Source organism: Choloepus didactylus, chromosome 16, assembly GCF_015220235.1.
Source record: "Choloepus didactylus isolate mChoDid1 chromosome 16, mChoDid1.pri, whole genome shotgun sequence".
In the NCBI taxonomy this organism is placed as follows: Eukaryota; Metazoa; Chordata; class Mammalia; order Pilosa; family Megalonychidae; genus Choloepus; species Choloepus didactylus.
The window spans coordinates 44,239,228-44,258,555 of NC_051322.1; the positions used below are offsets into that span (position 1 = coordinate 44,239,228).

Here is a 19,328-nt window from a genome sequence, read left to right on the forward strand (position 1 = left end):
CTCCTCGGGTACCAGAAGCTGGACAAGGCAAGAAAGTTTCCTCCCCAGAGTCTTTGGAAAGAGCATAGCCTGCTGACACCTCTGGCCTCCAAAGCTATGAAGGAATACATTTCTGTTGTTGTAAGTCACCCAAATTGTGGTAATCTGTTATAGCAGTTCCAAGGAAACTAATATGCCCCCTTTCCTTTACACATGTACACAAGTCCAAGAGAAATGAACCCACAAAACCAGTCGTCACCCTAGACAGGCAGCCGGGCACATGGAAGCAGCCACCATTGGGTCCTGCTGGAAGTTGCTGGGGCCCCAGAGTGCAGTACCAACCTGATGATGCTTCTTGACCATCTCATTGCTTATCCCCAGGTGCCTCTGACAGGCCCCAGTGTTACAGAAGCAGCCAGTCCGCACTTGGATGTTGTAAAGACTGGCCATTTTATCCACCTGAAAATTTAATATGACATAAAGTCAGTGTTACAATTGCCCAGTTTTACTTTGATTGCCTGGCATAGAGTTTCAGATAAACATTTAGACCTCTGCTTCCTAACAATAAAATGAAAAAATCAGTCTGGGATTTTCCTCTAAAATGCCATGATCTGTCACAAGTATATTAAATATATTTCCTAAAATGTTCCTGAGAAATATATTTTAAAGGTTTTATCTAGTTGGATAATAGTAGTATGCTTGAGAAAAGTGAAAACATCACGTTCAGGGCAAATTCCAAGTTAAGAATACACTTATGTCCAGTTCACAGGAATAAAATTTTAGTGTGGCTGGTTCGGGATCTGGGGCAGCCTCTTGGCTTCCAGTGCCACAAGGTTTGACTAGCAGAGTTGGCCCCACCTGGGCATGCCACTCAGCATACCTGCAGCCTCAGCTCACAGCCTGGAACACAAAGCTTTACTGCTTTTGATACTGTGTTATAGATTTGCTTTTCAAAATTTCCCTAATTCGGGGTCGAACTGTAGAACTGCTCTTCAATCCATAAATTCCCAAAGCTCTTTCCTGCCCTCTGGAGACTCCAGGAGGTGATTTGCTGCCACTCAAAGCTCCAAGGCAGGTCCAGCACTGGCAGGTTTGTCCCAGCTCCTTTGGCTGCGGGTCACAGTCTCCATTCCCCCAAGGGCGTGGGGGGCAGTCAGGGGTACTCAACCCAGGTGGCTCAGGCTGACCTCAAAGGAAGGAGTCAGGAAAACACACATCTTGCCGGCTGGGAAGTGCTTTGAAACTCTTCTCTCCAGGAAGCCACACATGGAGCAGCCAGAGGCAGCACAAGGAGTATGGCATCCTCTGCAGCCCACCAGGCACAGGTGGTGAGCCTGGGCAGTGCACGTCAATGGTGTTTCCCACACATCCTTGTCAAGACCAGGGCTGTCTTGACTTTGGCCATCTCCCTGGACTGTCACAGTGAAAAGAATTCATTCTCTAGGCTTTCCTGAGGGGCTTTGGGAAAATAATCCATTCCTTCCCTGCAGCTAAGAGCTCCATGATATAGGCACCTGTTAATGAAATTCAAGAGCCAACATCTTCCAAACTTACGTGACAATCCAATACACTCCCCATGGAGCTTCTCTGGGAAACCATGTTCTGGAAAGGCTTTGGGATCTACCTATCTAGTCTGCAATGCCCCTAGGACCACTTACCATCATGTCTGAGTATTTTGTGTGACTCTGGACTTTTTAATGGACTGGGCAGCAACTAGCCACTCAACTGTGGCAAGGACCCAAGAAATTCCCAATCTGCAAACCACTGTTTACTTTTGTTTCCATGGGAAAACACACTCAGAGAGTATTTCTGTCTAAACTATTTTATAAACAACCCACCAAATTCTTTGAACTCATAAGAGGCATAAACTATGGCAGAAAATAAGGGTTTTTATGATGCTAAGGGCATCAATTCTATGTTCTCATTTTTAAAAAGGAGTTTGGAGTTCCAAATAAGATGCAAACAAATGATAGCAACATGACCCTCGATGGTGTGATATATCATTGGGGTTGTACACAAAATGACCTCAGGTATGGAGTTTTGTCTACACTACTTTTCTGTCTACACTGTTTAGTGGGTCTTTCCTTGCTGGCAAGCTATCAGCTGTCACCTTCCACTGCTAACAGAGAATTGGCCTCTCTGTACTTTAAATTTACCACTGTGGTTGAGTAAAGAGGAGTGAAAAACTAAATAGTCCGGTTTATTAGAACTGTGTGTAAATGAGAGTCAAGAGGCTCTGAGTGAAGACCTAGTGGTCCCTCCTACAGAGCCTGGGCTTCATGTAGCTCCTTCAACGGCATAGTGACCTTTACTGCAAATTTCAGGGCTCAGACAGACTTCAGGGTTCCAGATGTGAGTGCTTCTGCTACAAACAGGTCAGTGAAAAGAAAAGAAAACCCACCTGTGAGTAACCAATGACATCCCCATTGTCATCCAGCACATTAAAATTGATGACAGGACCTTGAACCTCTGGGCTGCTGAACTCAGAATCACTGTAAATCCGCACCACGGGGGCTCCGTTGGGGTACCGGAGACAGGACAGGACAGTGTAGGTATACTGGGCCAAGGTGAAGGTATGCTGCTTTATATTCTCCATTCCACCTCAAAATTGAGAAATGTTAAAAAAAAAAAGTCATAAACTTCACATAAAATTCACTCACTCATTTTTAAGAAAATTAGATGTTAACTGGCAAACCTGGACCTCATACTAAAACACTGCCCATACAATACATGTTTAGAGCTTTGATATTGAACAATAGTTTACCAGTCATTCTTATTTTTGTGAAATTTTTCTTAGGAATTCTCATCCCCTTTTTGTTACTTAAAAGTTCAGATAATTTAGACCCTGTGGTAACCGACTGCAGAAAAACAAAAAAAAAGTGCTCTTTTGTTTTCTTTAGAAGTATTGGGGTTTTTCCCTATTTTTTTTAAATGTTTAAGTTATTTTCACATTATAAAGAAGAATTATGTATGAAAAATCAGGATTTGCCTTATTGTGGAGCTGACATTTTCAACATTTCCTGCATATCCTGACACCTAAGGTTTGGTGCCTTGTTAATATCTCTCCTTGGGAAAAGCTCTTTTCTCAATGCCCATCTTTGGAATCTCCTCCCTTTCTCCTGGATGATGCCCACTCACCTCCCTGCTTACACTCGGGCTAACCATGCCCTCCAGTGAATCCTGTCTGCCCCAATGTTGGGCTAAGGCCGAGGACCAGAAGGTCCCGTTACTGTAACAAGAACGAGAGAGAGGAAGTACTGGCCAACGGCCAAGGCCATCCCCACATGGGTGGTTCAAGCAATGCCACCAGTTTTAGAAGCTCAGCCTCTGGAAGGAGCACCCAGAAACAGCGCAACGGGTGGGTGCCCAGGTCACCAGACAGAGCACCTTAGCATCAAGCACCATGGGATGGACAGTGGCATGTGCCCATGTCTCCATGTGTTAGCCTCCAACAAATGCCCCCCACCAACCCATGCACCCTAAACACTCGTCAGGAACGAGACTGTGCATCATGCAAAGTCCACGGTCAGAGCTCAGGGCTCGGCATTTCTATGACTGGGGTTTAAATCGTAGCCCTTTATCAAATGACAATGAATACTGAATCTTTATGTAATTTTCTTTTTCTTAGTTGCTAGAGTATCAGAATAGTTAGAAGGAAAAAACTGAAATGGTGGAACTGTAACCCACAGCATCCTTTGAAATTTGTTCTATAGCTACTTATTCAATTGTAATTTGAAAGCTCTGCCTTTTTGTATATATGTTAGATTTCACAATAAGGAAATGACTGAAACTATGGTACTATAACTCATAAAAACTTTGGAAATTTCCTATATATCTACTAGTTAAATCATACTTTGAAAAATACTACCTTTTTGTATATATGTTATATTTCATAAGGAAATAACTGAAACTGTGGAATTGTAACCTACAATAATTTTTGAAATTTGCTCTCAGACTACTTGTTAAATTGCACTGAGAAAGTTATCACTTTTATGTATATATGTTATATTCTACAATAAAAAAATATATGATAAATTTTTTTTTAAAATCATAGCCCTCCCAGTTACCAGCCACCTGTGCCTGGGGAAGGTATTTAACCTCTCTGAGCACTGGCTCCTTCGGGGCTAAGTGGGCTCGTCATGTAGCTCTCTCATGGGGCTGTGGAGAGGATCAGCAAGGTAAGAGCTTGTAACCATGCCCAGACCAGGGACCAGGGATGGCTCCTCTGTTTCTGTGAAGCTTTTAATCTACTCATTTGGACTGTCTCTTGCCTGTTAAAATGTTCTTTTAACTGACAAAACAAAACGACCCCAGTCTTTTGCTCTCAGAAGTCATTTTGAATATCTAGAATCAGATTCAACTACACTAGCGCACAGATACTGGGTACTGGTCACCTCACTCTTCCTTCCTCTGAATCACAGCCAGGCCAGGTCTCTTTCGGGACATGGGCATTGAGAAAACAATTCCACACAGATAAACGTCCTCACCTGTAAGGCGCTCTAGGGCATCAAATCCATGTTTTAACGCGACCACATCAAGGAACGAGATGGTGCCATCTTCAAACCTACAACCATCGTGAGGGGAATATGATCAGGCTGTCGCCAACGTTTCCATGTGCATTTTGTGGTATGTAACAAATTTTGATATTCAGTTTAGCCATAATCTATTAATTCACAACCGCATCCTTTGCTGCCTGATGAAACACTGCTCTGCCCGTCAGGGGAGAGGGCTTCACACACCAAGACATGCCTGACGGCCTCATGCCCTGACCTGTTCTGCAGCTTTGTCAGGCTGCTCCAGATCTCCTCGGATGGGCTGGCAGTGATGATAAAGGCCTTAGAAAATAGTCACTCACCCCCTTTCAATATGAATAAGTTAGGGTACTCACTGCCTAGACACCCCTGAAGACGGAGAAGGAGATTGAGAGGAAGTGGTAGCAACAGACAAGATAAGATTTAACAAAGGTCTATGAATACTGAAACTTTATATAAACATATCTATTTGTTTAGATGCTGGGCTGTTGGAATAGCTGGAAGGAGGTAAATGACATGGTGGAACTGTAACCTATAACATCCTTTGAAATTTGCTCTATAGCTACTTGTTGAATTGTGCTTTGAAAGTCTTCACCTTTCCGTATATACCTTATATTGCACAACAAGGAAAGAACTGAAACTGTGGAACTGTAAACCATAACAATTTTTGAACTTACCTATATAACTGCTTGTTGAGCTGTACATCGAAAGTTAACACCTTTCTGTACGTATATTTTACAATAATGGAAATAGCTGAAGTTGTGGAACTGTGACCCATAACATTCTTTGAAATTTGCTCTCTAAAGAGCTAGTTATATCATGCTTTGAAAGTTATCACTGTTATGTATATATGTTAAAGTTTACAATTTTAAAAATGCATTTTAAAAAAACACAAAAAAACAGAACCTTGAGACACTAACAAACCAGGGAGATGCTTTACTGCTCCCAGGAAGTCTTTGGACTTGACAAAAATCTCAAGTCTTGGGCTCCTGGCACATTGCCCTCTGACCACCCAAGAGGGCACCACCGGCAGAGCACCATGTCAGTGAGATCAACTGTGCAGCTCAGAGGTTCTGAAGAAGGGCGGGCCCAGGTCTACGGAACCATGGGTTTTGGTAGAAATTACAAGACTCTCATTAACACAGCAGATGAACACCTTCCTGATTATCAAAGTGTTCATTATGTTTGCATCTTATAATTATTTATTTAGTCATAATACTCATCAAATCTTTAATGACCACCTACTATGTTCCGGGCACCATTCTAGGTGCTGAGGATACAGCAGTGACCTACACAAGCAAAGATTCCTGCCCACCTAGTGCTCATGCAGCAACAAGGAAAAAACACAACATACCCACACAAACCAAAGACATAACATGCCAAGAGGGATCAGTGCAACAAAGATGAATAAGCAGGAAGGGGGAGCCTCTCTGAAGAAGTGAGGGAAGGGAAGGAGCAAGCGAGCAGTGGATTTCAGAGGGAAACAGCATTCCAGGGAGTGGGGCGCAGCAAAGGCCCTGGGTGGGAGAGGGCCTGGCCCACCGCAGAACAGCAGAGGGAACAATGGGGAGAGGGGAAGGAGGCAAGGGCAAAGGGCCGATCAAGAAGGCAGCATGGTCCGATCAAGAAGGGCCTTGTAACTGCAGCAAGAGCTCTGGCTTCCTCTGCTCCAAGCACAGGAGTGACAGGATGGGACTCCTGTGCTAGCAAGACCAGGGCTGCTGGGGGCAGAACTGACTGCAAGTGTAGAGCAGAGACCAGGAAGGAGACCATGAGAAGGCTGCAGCACGGATCCAGAGGAAGGATGGCTCAGGACAAACAGCTGTCTTATGCAAGGTTAAGATTTCAACGGAAATATGGTGTTTTGTATTTTAATACTCTAGGAATAAAATGTGCTCAAAACATTGGTACTGCAATGTTAATTTCTTCGTAAAAAACGATAACTAATTCACTACAGAATCAATAATGAATCTATTATAAATCAATCCCTAATAAAGTATACAACAAATTAAACATTAATTAATAATGCCTGAAGATATCAATTGATCAAGAATAAATAATTGCTTATTGATCAATAATTAATAATAGAATCTTAGAAAAAAGGGGAGAGTTTTTGTTTTTAGCAAGAGTTGTATCTCATTGGGTTATAAAATATGAAAGGTTAAGAACATGGTCCAGGTACATGTTCATCAAATGTTTCGATTGGGTATTAAATCTCTTGCATTTTGAACCTAAGTTCACAGGAAAAAAATTAGGCTCATACTGGTAAGTGAATATATCCTGCTGTGTGGGAATCTTGGTGTGGCACCTACACAAGGCAATCCAACAGGAAGCAAAGGAAAGGTCTGGACCAGCTCAGTCCACCGCACCTGCCCCCTCTCTCGGCCTTCAGGTATCACTCTTGGCCAAATAAAGTCTAGGGTGTCACTTTATTCTATTTTCAATTTATAGAATGTTGTATCTGTCATTTTTTTCTCACTAGGTCACATTACATGCTAAATGATCACATTTGGATTCAAAAAAGTTTACATCAGTATTCCTGTTTTAGAATCCAACAAATATGGAGAAATTCCAAATAAAAGGGCCCTCAGATAGGCTCATAACAGGTATTGAGTGCCTACTCCATCCTGGCACTTCTCTTCTCTTAGCTCTAAGAGGACAGGGTCATCATCCACACTCTACAGAAGAAACACAAGGTGCAGAGAAGGCAAGTCACTTGGTCATGTTCCCACAGCTGGTGGGAGCCAGAATTCACCCCCCAGCAGCCCTGCTCCAGGGCCTAAAATCTTAACCTCTCCAAGTCCTCAAGGCCAAACCCCCATCTGCAGGACCCTGAGTCTGTGGAGGATCTGACCCACTGTCCCCTCTAGGCCCCAGGGGGCCCCAACCCCTGAGGGACATACAGACCACGGTGTCCCCTGCTGGTCCACCCAGCCGGACCCTTGGATCAACTGCCATATTCACCCTGTCACACGTCTGTCTCATGGATCTCAGCCAGCTCTACCTGGGAGATTCCTGGTCAGGACCACATCACCTGCCCCTGCAGCCCGAGGAAGCCAGCAAACCCCAGGGAGTCTCTGCTGTTTGAGGGCAAGGAGTGTCCTGCTCTCCAATGTCCTTTGTAGCTCACAGCTGGGCTCACAGAGGCTGCGGTTAACAGTGCCCAAAGTCCAGAGACCTCACATTTAATTGATTATTCTTGCTAACAAGGTGCTGAGCTGAGCAGATTCTAACCACTGATAAATAGGTTGCGCTGTCAAAGTGTGTGCACACTTGTTTCAATGATGCCATTGAAACTGTTTTAATTATTCCACCTTCTGTCAGTGCTCAGGGGCAAAAGCCTGGTGTCCACCCTCTTTCTGTCCCTGAAGGCCTCTGACCTCTGCTTACTGCCTTTTTCTGCAGCCCTGGAGCTCCCACAACTACGGAGAAGCCCACAAAGTGGGCAGAGTTCACGGAGCCTTCCAAGAGCCGACCTCTGCCTCGCAGGTCTGGGCTCCGTGCGAGCTTCTGCCCCTGCCAGCAACACCCAGCTCCCCTGACCCCGGGGGCCGCACCGATCCCTTGCTCAATCCCACGGGAGGTTACCTTTCAGCCACCGGCTGTCTCGGAACATAGAAGTCCTCTCCGGCGAGGTACGCGGCTGCTGTGCCTCCCCCAAAGTAGACTTTCCTCAGGAGAGGAGCCACACGATTATTCACCAGCAGAGCCCCCAGCCCGGTGGGGAACCCAAAGATCTTATAGAAGGAGACGGGGACAAAGTCAGCGGGGTGAGCCGACAGGTCCAAAGGCGAGGTGCTCACGTAGGCGGCGGCGTCCAGGAGCACCGACCACCTCCCAGGCACGCTCGCCGGGCACATCCGCCCCGACTGGATCTCTTCTACCCAGCAAAGGGGGTATCTGGTTCCCGAAAAGTTACTCTGCGCTGGATAACAGAAGAGATGCGCGGGCTGGCCGTCGGGGGCGCTGGCGGGCGCGCCGCGTCCCTCTGCCGACCGCACGTCCTCCGGGCTGACCGGGATGGAGGGGACGTTCGCGGCCGCGGCGACCTTCCTAATGCCCACCACGGAGGTGTGGCTGTCGGTGAGGTAATAGAACCGACTCCCGCCGCCATCGGGGCCCCGGGACACCCAGGGAAAGGCCTCTGCCACCAGCTTCAGCGCAGCCGTGCTCCCGGACGTGAAAATTACACTGTAGTCTTCTGGGGAGGTGTGGAAGTGCGCCAAGATCCTGCAAGAGACACAGGTCAGGGGCCGCTCCTGGGACTCAGCTCAGGGAGAAACGGTTGGAGGCAGTTTCGCTTCTACTAAATACGACAGCTCTACCTCAGTAGCCAGAAAAATCCACCTTATGGTTGATGACGTTGGTAAATCATACTCAATGTAAGTCCAGCCACGAGTTATTTGCCTGCTTTGCCACAACTTTGAAGTTAGGGCTGGGACAGAGGAAGTCATGGAACGGATGACAAATGGGTTCAAATTGGCAAAATTATTTTGTCACCCAAACCCCCACCTCCACCTGGATATGTCCAAAATCTATAGCACCCTTAAAATGTAGGGTGCTATAATTCTGTACACTTATACATGTACATTTACAAATGACTAAAATAAGAAATTTTGTGTTATATATGTTGCCACAAATTTTATATATATATGGGTATATATATATATGTGGGGGGGTATGATTATCTTAATTGAAAACATGCTCTCCTTGGTCTATCACCCAGTTTTAGGTCATGGACCTGTTTCCCATTGCCTTTAATTCTCACAAACTTGTAGTAAAACAGTAACACTTTCAAATCGGAAATAATGTGAAATTGTATTGATTTGAGTAACTTTAGTTACCACCTAGAAGTTACTTGCTAAAAAGTAATAACGTGGAAAAAATATAAAGAACTGTTTAACATGAAAATACTTACAGGAAGGAAAAAAACATGAATGAAACGAGACAGACTGCCTAATGAAACATCTTAGGAAAAGAAAAACCAGAGGAACAGTGCTTTTCTTCTTTCTGAAAATGAGAGTCAGGAACCTGGGTCACTCTTTGCCCCCTGGCCCCAGGAACCCCAGGGCCAGCAAGGAGCCATGCAGAACTGTAGTACACAGCTCAGCCTGCCCACCTGTGCTGCTCACCTGCTCTGCTTGGAACCCACTCACTCTAACCTTCCTGGTGTTCATTGTTATCAGTGGGCTGCCATCTCACTGAACGTGGTTCTCCTGAAACCAATTCTGAACCTTTGTGCAATGCAGGCAGGTGATAGGAAAGAGGTCTGCCACCTGGAGGTGCCCACGCAGGCTGGTGTCCCTGCTGCTCACCTGTAGCGCACCTGCTCCACAGTGTCATGGGTAAGCTTGCTGCTGATGTTCTGGCTGTGAGGGTTACCTGCAGGTACAAAAGCAAAGCCATTGAGTCACAACTATGTCTCTCCTTTGTGTTTGTCCAAAACCCTCTCCCTCAATTTCTCTAAAAGCTAAACATAAAACCACCATATGACCCAGTCAGTCAATTCCTAATTACATATTCAAGAGAAATGAACACATATGCCCACACAAAGACTTGAAAGTGACTGTTCATAGCATTATTCATAATAGCCAAACTCTGGAAACAAAATAAATATCCATCAACTGGTGACAGACAAAATGTGCAATATCCATACAATGGAATAATATTCAGCCATAAAAAGCAGTAAAGTACTGAAACGTGCTACAACATGGATGAACCTTGAAAACATTATGCTAAGTGAAAGAAGACCTATGTAAGAGATCACATGTTGCATGACTCCATTTGTGTGAAATGCCCAGCAAAACCATTCGTACAGACACAGAAAGTAGATTGGTGGGTGCCTGCGGCTGGGAATGGGGGTAGGGATCAACTGTAAATGGGCATGAGGAATTTTTTGGAGGAATGAAAATGTTCTGATTTATGGTGATGGTTACACCACTAGGTAAAATTGTTAAAAATCATTAATTGAACACCTAAAATCGGTAAATTTTATGACATATAAAATATAACTCAATAAAGCTCCTCTCACTAATAAAATAAGATGGGACTTGGGAAAAGCTAGAAGTCGGCTCAGACGCAGCCAGGCCAGTGCAAGAACCTTCTCTACAAGTTCCCCAACAGGTGGCCAGTTGGCTATGTTAATTAACTCCAGGAAATCAAGTACACAGCTTCAGGAGGCTGCCTGTCCTCCAACCATCATACAGAGCCACGAATGCCACTGAATCAAAGTCCCCAGCTATTGTCTGCCACTTCCACCACTGCTACTGGCCCCAGGCCCACAGAAACACATCCGTGTCCTCCTCTGAATCTGTGAAAGGTGTCATCACATCACCTATTATCAAAACAAGTCTCCTTCAATTTCAGCCTTCCTCTTAGAGATTTCTAGTTGTTCCTGCTTCCTTGGGACCCCCGGAATATGTCCCAGAATATCACTATCTTCCTTATTACACAGCCCCCAGATGTGAACATGGATCTCTGGAAGGGTCTAACCTGCAGAGGCCAAGCACCAGCATTTCTCAGCAGCAAGCTTGGACTTGTTTCTTTTAGATATCTCCTCCTCCTTCCCCGCCCCCAAACTGCCCAAGTGTAAGCCACTTCCAGTGAAGCTCCCAGACGTCCTTTTCCCCCGTCAGCTAGTGAGGGATTGGGTGCTTAACCTGGTGGGATTGGGTGCTTAACCTGGTGGCCCTTCATCCCCTTGGTTTTAGCCTGCATCATCAGGGCCACCTGCAGGCTCAATCCTGCCATCTAGCAAGCCAGCACCTTTCCCATGATTAGGAGTCTTGCAAATGCTAAAGAAGGAGAATTGCAGATCTCTTTGCAAATCATGGATTAGAATCAAGATAAAGTTCCTCATTGGCATCTTCCCTGGACCCTGTTTCCTAGATACAAATATCTGCTGGCCTCTCAGAGCCCTCTGGATAAGATCCAAACCCCTTAGTATGGCATCACATGACCACCATGAACTGGGGCCATGCGGCAGGGTTAAGGCTTGCACTCTGGAGCCAAATATCAGGCTCCAGCACTTCCTAACTGTGTGGCCTCGGTCTAGTTACCTGCCCTCTCTGGGATCCATTTCCTCATCTGTAAAATAGGGATGATAATAAAACCTACACCTCTTAGGGTTGAGACTGAAGAGACATAATATACGGGAAGCATTTGGAACAGGGTAAATGTTATTTATTGCTATTATCATTACCACTGCTACAACCGCTACTGCTGTGGTTATTTCCAACTCCCTGGCTAAGGTTATCTCTGATCATGCTGTGCTGCTGTTTAAAGCCCTCAATGACTCCAATGACTGCCCACTGTTCCTAGAATAAAGACAAAACTTTTCAGAGGGCCCACAGTGCCCTGCATGGGCTTGCTCCTACCTGTCTCTGCATTCAAACCTCCACCACACTCCTTCCCTCCCTCTGTGTCCTTCCTCACACTGACCCCTTCTGGAAGTAACCTGTGTATCCCTGAGGCAACTCCCATCCTCGCCAGGCAGAGTGTGTTATACTGAATAACCCTAGGGCCTTGTCTGCCCCTTGCCCAGTACCCAGCATAGTTCCAGTCTATTCATCCAACATCTATTAAGCCTCGAGATAACTGGTGAATGTAGTCAGCTGGTGTTCAATGCAACAAATGGTTTGATTTTTGGTGTGTTTCTCTTTACCATAAACATTTTCCATGAGATCATTAGTGAAGCTTGTGAGCTGGCTCTGGGGGTACAACGTGGCTCCTGCATGGTCAAGGTAAATAGTTCCTGCAAGAAAACACAAAAGAAAGCTGCCTGTTATTTTTCAGAGGTACTCCAGTTACTCTACTTGAGCCTGACCAGTACCCCTTTGCTGCATTTAGACACATCGCTAGGCCTCGGATTTCTCCACGTCTCTTGATAACGTGCCTCAATCCAAGTGCTGGCATGAGCAGGATGAAGAACTGCACCTTTCCTGTGCAATGACCTTTAAAGCCCTGGAAGCACCTCCCTGATTAGCCAGTTCTCTTATGAGCCTGGAACAACCTCCTACACATAGGAGGAGCTCAACAGATATCTGCAGTTATCGATGGCAAAGATATTTCACATTATGACGCACGCCCTTTCTGGAGGGACTCTGGCCATTTCCCTGGCAGGCAAGCTTTGATTCTGCTTTCCCACAATGAGCTCTCTGGTCCTTGGCCCTAGAACAGCTTTTAGGTCTTCAGAGGGTAGTAGGATTGTAAATGATCTTTCCAGCCTCTCTCATAAAGAGAGAGATGAAAATTTAGATGCAAGTGAGCTACCACGGTTTACCAATTGGGAGAGATGGAAAGGCTGGATAGCTCCCTGTGTGAGTGAGGCTGTGGGGAACCAGGCCTGCTGGTCCATGGCTGGTGGGAGGGTTAATTGGTACAACTTCTGTAGGGAGAGCGATTTGGCAATATTTTTCACACTTTAAAATGCAAATACCCTTGGACCTAACAATTCATCTTCTAGGAATTTATCTAACAAATATCTGCACTTTTGTGAAATGCAGATGTCGGGTGCAGCATTGTCTGCAACAGCAAAAGACTGGAAATGGCCTAAGTGTCCATCAGCATGTATTTAAAATGAAGAATTATTGTACACCTTCCCTGTACCTTATAATTACTGACATGGAACAATCTCTGCAGTGTACTTTTATAGACATACAATGTGAATAGATTCATTCAATCTCTCATTTACTCACAATATTTTGTTTGTTTTCGTTTTTTTGCAGGATGGTTTTTGGTGGTGGTGGTGGTTTAGAACAGCCTATTGAGATATAATTCATGTCATACAACTCATCCATTTAAAGTGTGCAGTTCAATGGTTCCTGGTATTTTCACAGAGCTGTGTGACTATCACAACTATCTAATTTTAGAACATTTCCATTACCCCAAAAAGAAACTTTTGTACCTATTAGCAGTCACTCCCCAATCCTCCCTTCCACTGCCAGCCCCTGGCAGCCACTAATCTACTTTCTGTGTCAAAAAATTTGCCTATTCTGGACATTTCACATAAATGAAGTCAAACAATATGTGGCCTTTGGTGTCTGGCCTCTCTCACTTAGAATAATGTTTTCAAGGCACATCCATATTATAGCATTATCAGAACATCAATCTTTTTTATGACTCAATAGTATTCCACTGTATGGATATACCACATTTTATTTACCCAGTCAACAGCTGATGGACATTTTGGGTTGTTGCCACATTCTATCTGTTATGAACAAAGCTGCTGTGAACACTGAGTACAAGTTTCGACGTAGATACATGTTTTCTAATCTCTTGGGTGTATACCTAGGAGTGGAATTGCTGGGTCATATGCTAATTCTATGTTTAACTTTTTGAGGAACTGCCAATTTCTTTCCCAAAGCAGCCACATCAGTTTACATTATCACCAGCAATGCATGACGTTTCCAATCTCTCCACACCTTTTCACTGGACTTTTTAAATATAGCCATCCTAGTGGGTATGAAGTGGTAGCTCACTGTGGTTTTGATTTGCAATTCCCTATTGACTTATGTTGTTGAATACCTTTTCATGTGTTTATTGGCCACCTGTGTATCTTCTTTAGAGAAGATTTTATTCAAATCCTTTGCCCAGTTTTAAATTGGATTATTTGTCCTTTTATTGCTGAACTGTAAAAGTTCTTTGTATATTCTGCATACAAGTCTCTTATCAGATATATAATTTGCAGATATTTTCTCCCATTCTGTGGGCTTTTTCACATTTTTGATGGTGTCCATTGAAGCACAAAAGTTTTTAATTTTTATAAAGTCCAATTTATCTAGTTTTTCTTGTTGCTGGTACTTTTGTTGTTATATCTAAGAATCCACTGTCTAAACTAAGATCATGAAGATTTATAAATATGTATTATTCTAAGAGTTTTATAGTAATAGGTCTTATATTTAGGTCTTTGATAAATTTTGAGTTAACTTTTGAATACAGTGTGATGCAGGGGTCCAGGTTCCTTTGTTTACATGTGGTATCCAGGTGTCCAGCATCATTTGTGTTGAAAAAACTATTCTTTTCTCTTTGAATATTGGCAACTTTGTTGAAATCAGTTGATCAAAAGGTTTATTTCTGGTCTCTCAATTCTATTCCATTGATTTGTATGTCTATCCTTATGCCAATACCACAATGATTTGATTACTGTAGCTTTGCAGTAAGTTTTGAAATCAATAAGTGTGCATCCTCCAATTTTGTTCCTCTTTTTCAAGATTATTTTGTTAAGTGGGGTCCCTTGCAATTCTATATGAATTTTATAATCAGCTTGTCAATTTCTGCAAAAAAAAAAAAAAGGGCAGATGAGATTTTGATAAGGATTATGCTGAATCCGTTTATCTGTCTGGGGAGTACTGCCATCTCAACAATAGTAAATCTTCCAATCTATGAGCACAGGATAGCTTTCTGTTTATTTAAGTGTTTTTCTTTCAACGATGCTTTGTAGTTTTCAGGGTATAAGTCTTATACTTATTTTGATAAATTTATTCCTACATATTTTATTCTTTTTGATGATACTGGAATTATTTTATTTCATTTTCATACTATGCATTGCTAGTTTACAGAAATTGAATTTTTTTATATTGATCTTGTATCCTGCAACCTTGCTGAACTTAATTTGTTCTAATAGTTTTTATGTGGATTCCTTAGGATTTTTCTATATACAATATTAAGTCACCTGCAAGCAGAGATACTTTTACTTTTTCCTTTCCAATCTAGATGCCTTTTATTTCATTTTCTCACCTAACTGCCTGACTATAATCTCCAGTTCTGTGTTAAATAACAGTAGTGAAAGTAGGCACCCTGCCTTTCTTGTTCATGAATCTTCCACAATTAGGTATGATGTTAGGCTATGGGTTTTTCATAGACAGCCTTTATCAGGTCAATTAAGTTTCCTTGTAGTCCTAGTTTATTGAGTGTTTTTACAGTCAAGAAATATTTACTGAGCACTTACTCTGTTCCAGGAACTGGGGACAGAACATAAACAAAGTAGGATCTGGCATGATGGTGGTGGAGAAAGACCATAAACAAATAAATATAAACTATGTCAGGTGGTGAGAAATGTTCTCTCTCACTTGTGCCAAAAGAAAAGAAAAAGCACACACACCCACATAAATAGACAACCACTGGAAAGGCATATAAGACATGAGTGACAGCTCTGGGACAACCATGACAGACCTCCTTTAGTGCTTTGGAAGTGGGTACCAAAAAATTAATTTTAAAATAATGTTATCTGTTACTGAAGATTCAGAGCTATAAAGGTAACAAACCAAAAGAAAGGCTTCTGTCCACCCAGGTATCAGGTGCACACATGAGAACTGAGAGGCTGCTGGGGAACACTACACACCCTGCCCACGGTTTTCTGCAGGATCAGGAAGACACTTGAAAGAAGGCTGCTTTGGCCTTTCATCAAAAGTTGATTTTGCAAAAAAAGAGAGCCAGTTAGATAAGCCACATTTCCTCCATTCTGCTCTTAGGAGGTCAGCATAGGGGTTGAGGGTACAGAATCCAAGTCAACCAATCTGGATTGACTCCTGGCTCCACCACTAACCATTCCCAGCCCCTGTCCTTTCATGTGCAAAAGGTGATGCAGGGTTAAACGAGTTGGTGTATGACAGTGCCCAGTAAACACTCCACAAAGTTTGGCTATTATCATAAGAAGCAGGCAAATGACCTCCACAGCCACCTGGCCTAGGTCTTCTTCAAAAAAGAAATGTCCACGGTCTCTCCTGGGTAATGCCCCTTCGGTCCTCCAAACCACACACAGTAACTGGCCACCATCCAATCAGCACCCTAAGGCTTCAGGACCCACTTGAACCACATCTGTGTATTCAATATGTTCCCTTCACCAAGACAAGGGAATTCCCATCCAAATGGTTAGGCACAATATTTCAGCACTTCAAGGTTAAGAGCCGCCACTTAACCACACAACCTCTCAAACCTGCAGAAAAACTACTGTTTGTGGGAGGAGAAAGTTTCTATTATTTTGGTTTGGTTTGTTTGTTTTTCCCTGCCATCTCTCCAGTTCATTTCTATGAGAAAGCAAGTGGATTCTAGTTCCAAGCCTCCCAGTGGGGAGCGCATGGTCTCAGTACAGGACACAAAAGCTTACCTCACCCATAATGTAGAGGAAATGCTGGGGACTTGCACTAAAATAAATAAATACATAAATGATGGAATAGGACCCAATCACAAATGCAATAATACATTCTAAAGGGACTCTGACATCCAGCCTGGGATCATGGTTACATCTAAAATTTGATTTGAAGGGCAGTGCTGAGGGGAGAGGTGAGCCAGGGAGGGTGTGAGGGCTTGGAGCTTTAGGGGATTTAGGGGACCAAAGAGGTGTGGTGCTGAAATAATAACCGACAGCAATACAGCTTCTGGGATTTACTTCAGAAGAATGCAGAACCTCCCTCCCACAACTCTGGGTGTTCGTTGTACCAGCCTCTCTATTTCTGTGGGGGTAGGAAATTTACATAATAAAAAAGTTCATAGAGAATATGGAGGCAGAGGGGTGAGGAGCTGTCTCCAGCAGGTGAAGTTGGGGCCTGTGAAGAAGAGGTGGGGGGATCAGAGGCTACCAGAAGCCCCCCGTCTCCTTCTTGAGCCTCCTGAACTAGGAGGAGGCCACAACCCAGAAAGCCTTCAAGGGTAAAATATTAGTCACTATCCTAAACGTGAGGAAATGGACCAAAGAGCAGAAATCTGCCACCAGATTAAAGGAGCCCAAGTCACGAGTAGCAATTACAAATTGTTCGTCAGGACAGAGTAAAGATACCCAAAATTGGAAGCCAGGTGCCACGACCTCCCCATTTAACCTGGGGCCCCTCCCTGAACATCCGGCAGTGGCCCTGAATCTCACAGGACCCTCTGCCAAGGTCCCTGGCCCGAGGACGAGTCCCCACCTCGCGCCCATCCCCTGCAATGCCCACCCCCGGCAGCAGGGGGCTGGGGGTCGGCCACAGAGCCAAGTCGAGTCGAGCTGATTTGTGATTTAACCAGCGGCCCTTCATCTGGAAAACTCGAAGGCACGATGTGATCCCCGTCCTGTAAACTGGATTATAAGTTCGCCCTGTACTTAAAGCTCCTGTTGCACAGTTTGCTACTTCGAGTCCCCCTACGAGCCAGAGCTCGGAGACATTGTTCAGACTCTGCTCGGGTGAGACAAAAGAGGTTTTGGACATAAAAATTGCTTTTGAGCAATCCCAGCGGTCTGGCGCGCCGCCTGGCCGCAGCCTCTCGGTCCCAACCCGGCGCGCCCACCGAGTCGCTGCCCCATCCCCACGCCGCTCCTACCCCCGAGGCACACACGGTTGCTGGATGTTCCTGCACTTTGCAACCCCGGCTCGGGTTGGTCCTTTAGGGTCGGGAGTCTCGGGGGCAAGTGAAAGCAAAGGGAATCCTAATCCCTGTCCGCCACTGGAAAGTCAAAAAAGCCAGGGTAGCAAGAAGTCCTGGGGCTGCAAGTGGTACACATCCTTCCTGGTCTTCTGCTCCAAAATGCACCCCAAAAGAGGTAGCGCCGCTCACACCTGGAACAAAAGAGCTTTCCACGTCGGTTCCAGAAACCGCGTGGTCCCCACGGCCCCCGGCCGCCCCGCGCAGGTGCGCCCGCCCGCCCACCTGCGGGTCTTACCTTCCAGGCGGCCGAATTCGCGAGCCCGCAGCTCGCGCAGGCTGAGCTGGCCGTAGCCGTGGGCGAGCTGCGGCGCGCTCGAGTCCCGGAACAGAGCCAAAGCCGGCAGCTCGGCCCCCGGCTGCGCCGCCCCGCCGGCCATGACCGACGCCTGCCCGCTGCGCCGTCTAGTCCGCCCGGCCGCGAGAAGTGCACGAGGCCGGCCGCAGCGACTCCACCTCGGCTCCAGCCGTCCCCCGGTCACCCGTCCCCGCCCGCCAGGGCGCCGGGGTCCCGGCTGAGGGCGGTGCCTCGTGGGCCGGCGGGGCAGGCCCAGCACGCGCTGAGTCACGGAGTTTCACTTTTTTCCTGCCCTTGTGCCACCTGCGGGTTTTTTGCCCGGTTTTGCTGGCTTGCTGGCTGGCTTTCTTTTTTCTTTTCTTTTCTTTTTTTTTTTTTTTAGTATTTTTTAAATTATGGAAACATATATACCACGTAAAATTCCCATTTCAACCACTCCCAGTTTTTGCTTTCTTTTTTGAACTTTGAGTACAAAGTTCTCGTCTATCTAGTTGTTCCACGGAGAGGGAGGTAGCAGGAGTAGCGAAGTGCTTTTTTAGAGCTCGGCATCCTGGAAAACCAGCGATTCTCCCCACCCGGCTCCCCAGGGCCCGACCCCGGCTCAGCGTCCGGGATCCTTACCCACCCCGGCGGGGACGAGCATGGGCGGGGCGGGGCTTTTGCAACCGGACTTCTCCGAAATCCTCGGCTACTGTCCCGCAGTGTGGCGTGCGCTTGGCGATTCTGGGAATGCGGCGGAGCAAAGGGTAGAGGAGGGAAAAGACTGGGGAACCCCGAGGTTGGTTAAGAAGGGCTTGGCGGCTGCGCACCGCAAGAACCGGGAAGCTCAGGGGCTCCTGGGACCCAGCGCGTGCTCTGCTGCGTCCTTCCGCCTGCAGCGAGGGTGATGGGGGTGGGGCGGGGAGCGGCTCAGTTCCGGGGCTCCACAGCCTCGAGTGTGGAGGGGCCGATCAAACCCAAGTGTGGTAGGTGCGGGGCTCGGTGCGGGGGGTGGAAAAGCGGATGCACCAAGCCAGGGACCAGGGCCTCTACCGAGAGGTGGAGGGATTGTTTTCAGGTGCGATACCAGATACGGGGTCTGCTGCAGGGGAAAGGTTGCAAGGGGACCAAGAACTGGACCCCAG

The 19,328-nt window shown here is 45.7% G+C and overlaps 1 protein-coding gene across 5 annotated transcripts in view; it reads right to left on the minus strand.

The window, feature by feature from the left end:
- Positions 1–18,973, minus strand: part of MOCOS (molybdenum cofactor sulfurase) — a 73,936-nt gene extending 54,963 nt beyond the window's left edge. For 3 of the 5 annotated variants that reach the window (XR_005212186.1, XM_037805885.1, XM_037805884.1), the window contains exons 1-7: positions 18,145–18,973; positions 12,175–12,264; positions 9,827–9,893; positions 8,100–8,741; positions 4,467–4,543; positions 2,381–2,580; positions 322–438 (exon numbers count right to left, since the gene is read on the minus strand). Coding sequence is in view for 4 of the 5 variants with exons in the window: in XM_037805885.1 (XP_037661813.1) it covers positions 322–438; positions 2,381–2,580; positions 4,467–4,543; positions 8,100–8,741; positions 9,827–9,893; positions 12,175–12,264; positions 18,145–18,286 (1,335 nt within the window). In the remaining variant the exon portion in view is untranslated. Of the gene's footprint in view, positions 1–321; positions 439–2,380; positions 2,581–4,466; positions 4,544–8,099; positions 8,742–9,826; positions 9,894–12,174; positions 12,265–14,036; positions 14,089–18,144 lie in introns of those variants that run through there. The other 2 variants (XM_037805887.1, XM_037805886.1) reach the window with 2 other exon arrangements.
- Between the last annotated feature and the right edge of the window lie 355 nt (positions 18,974–19,328).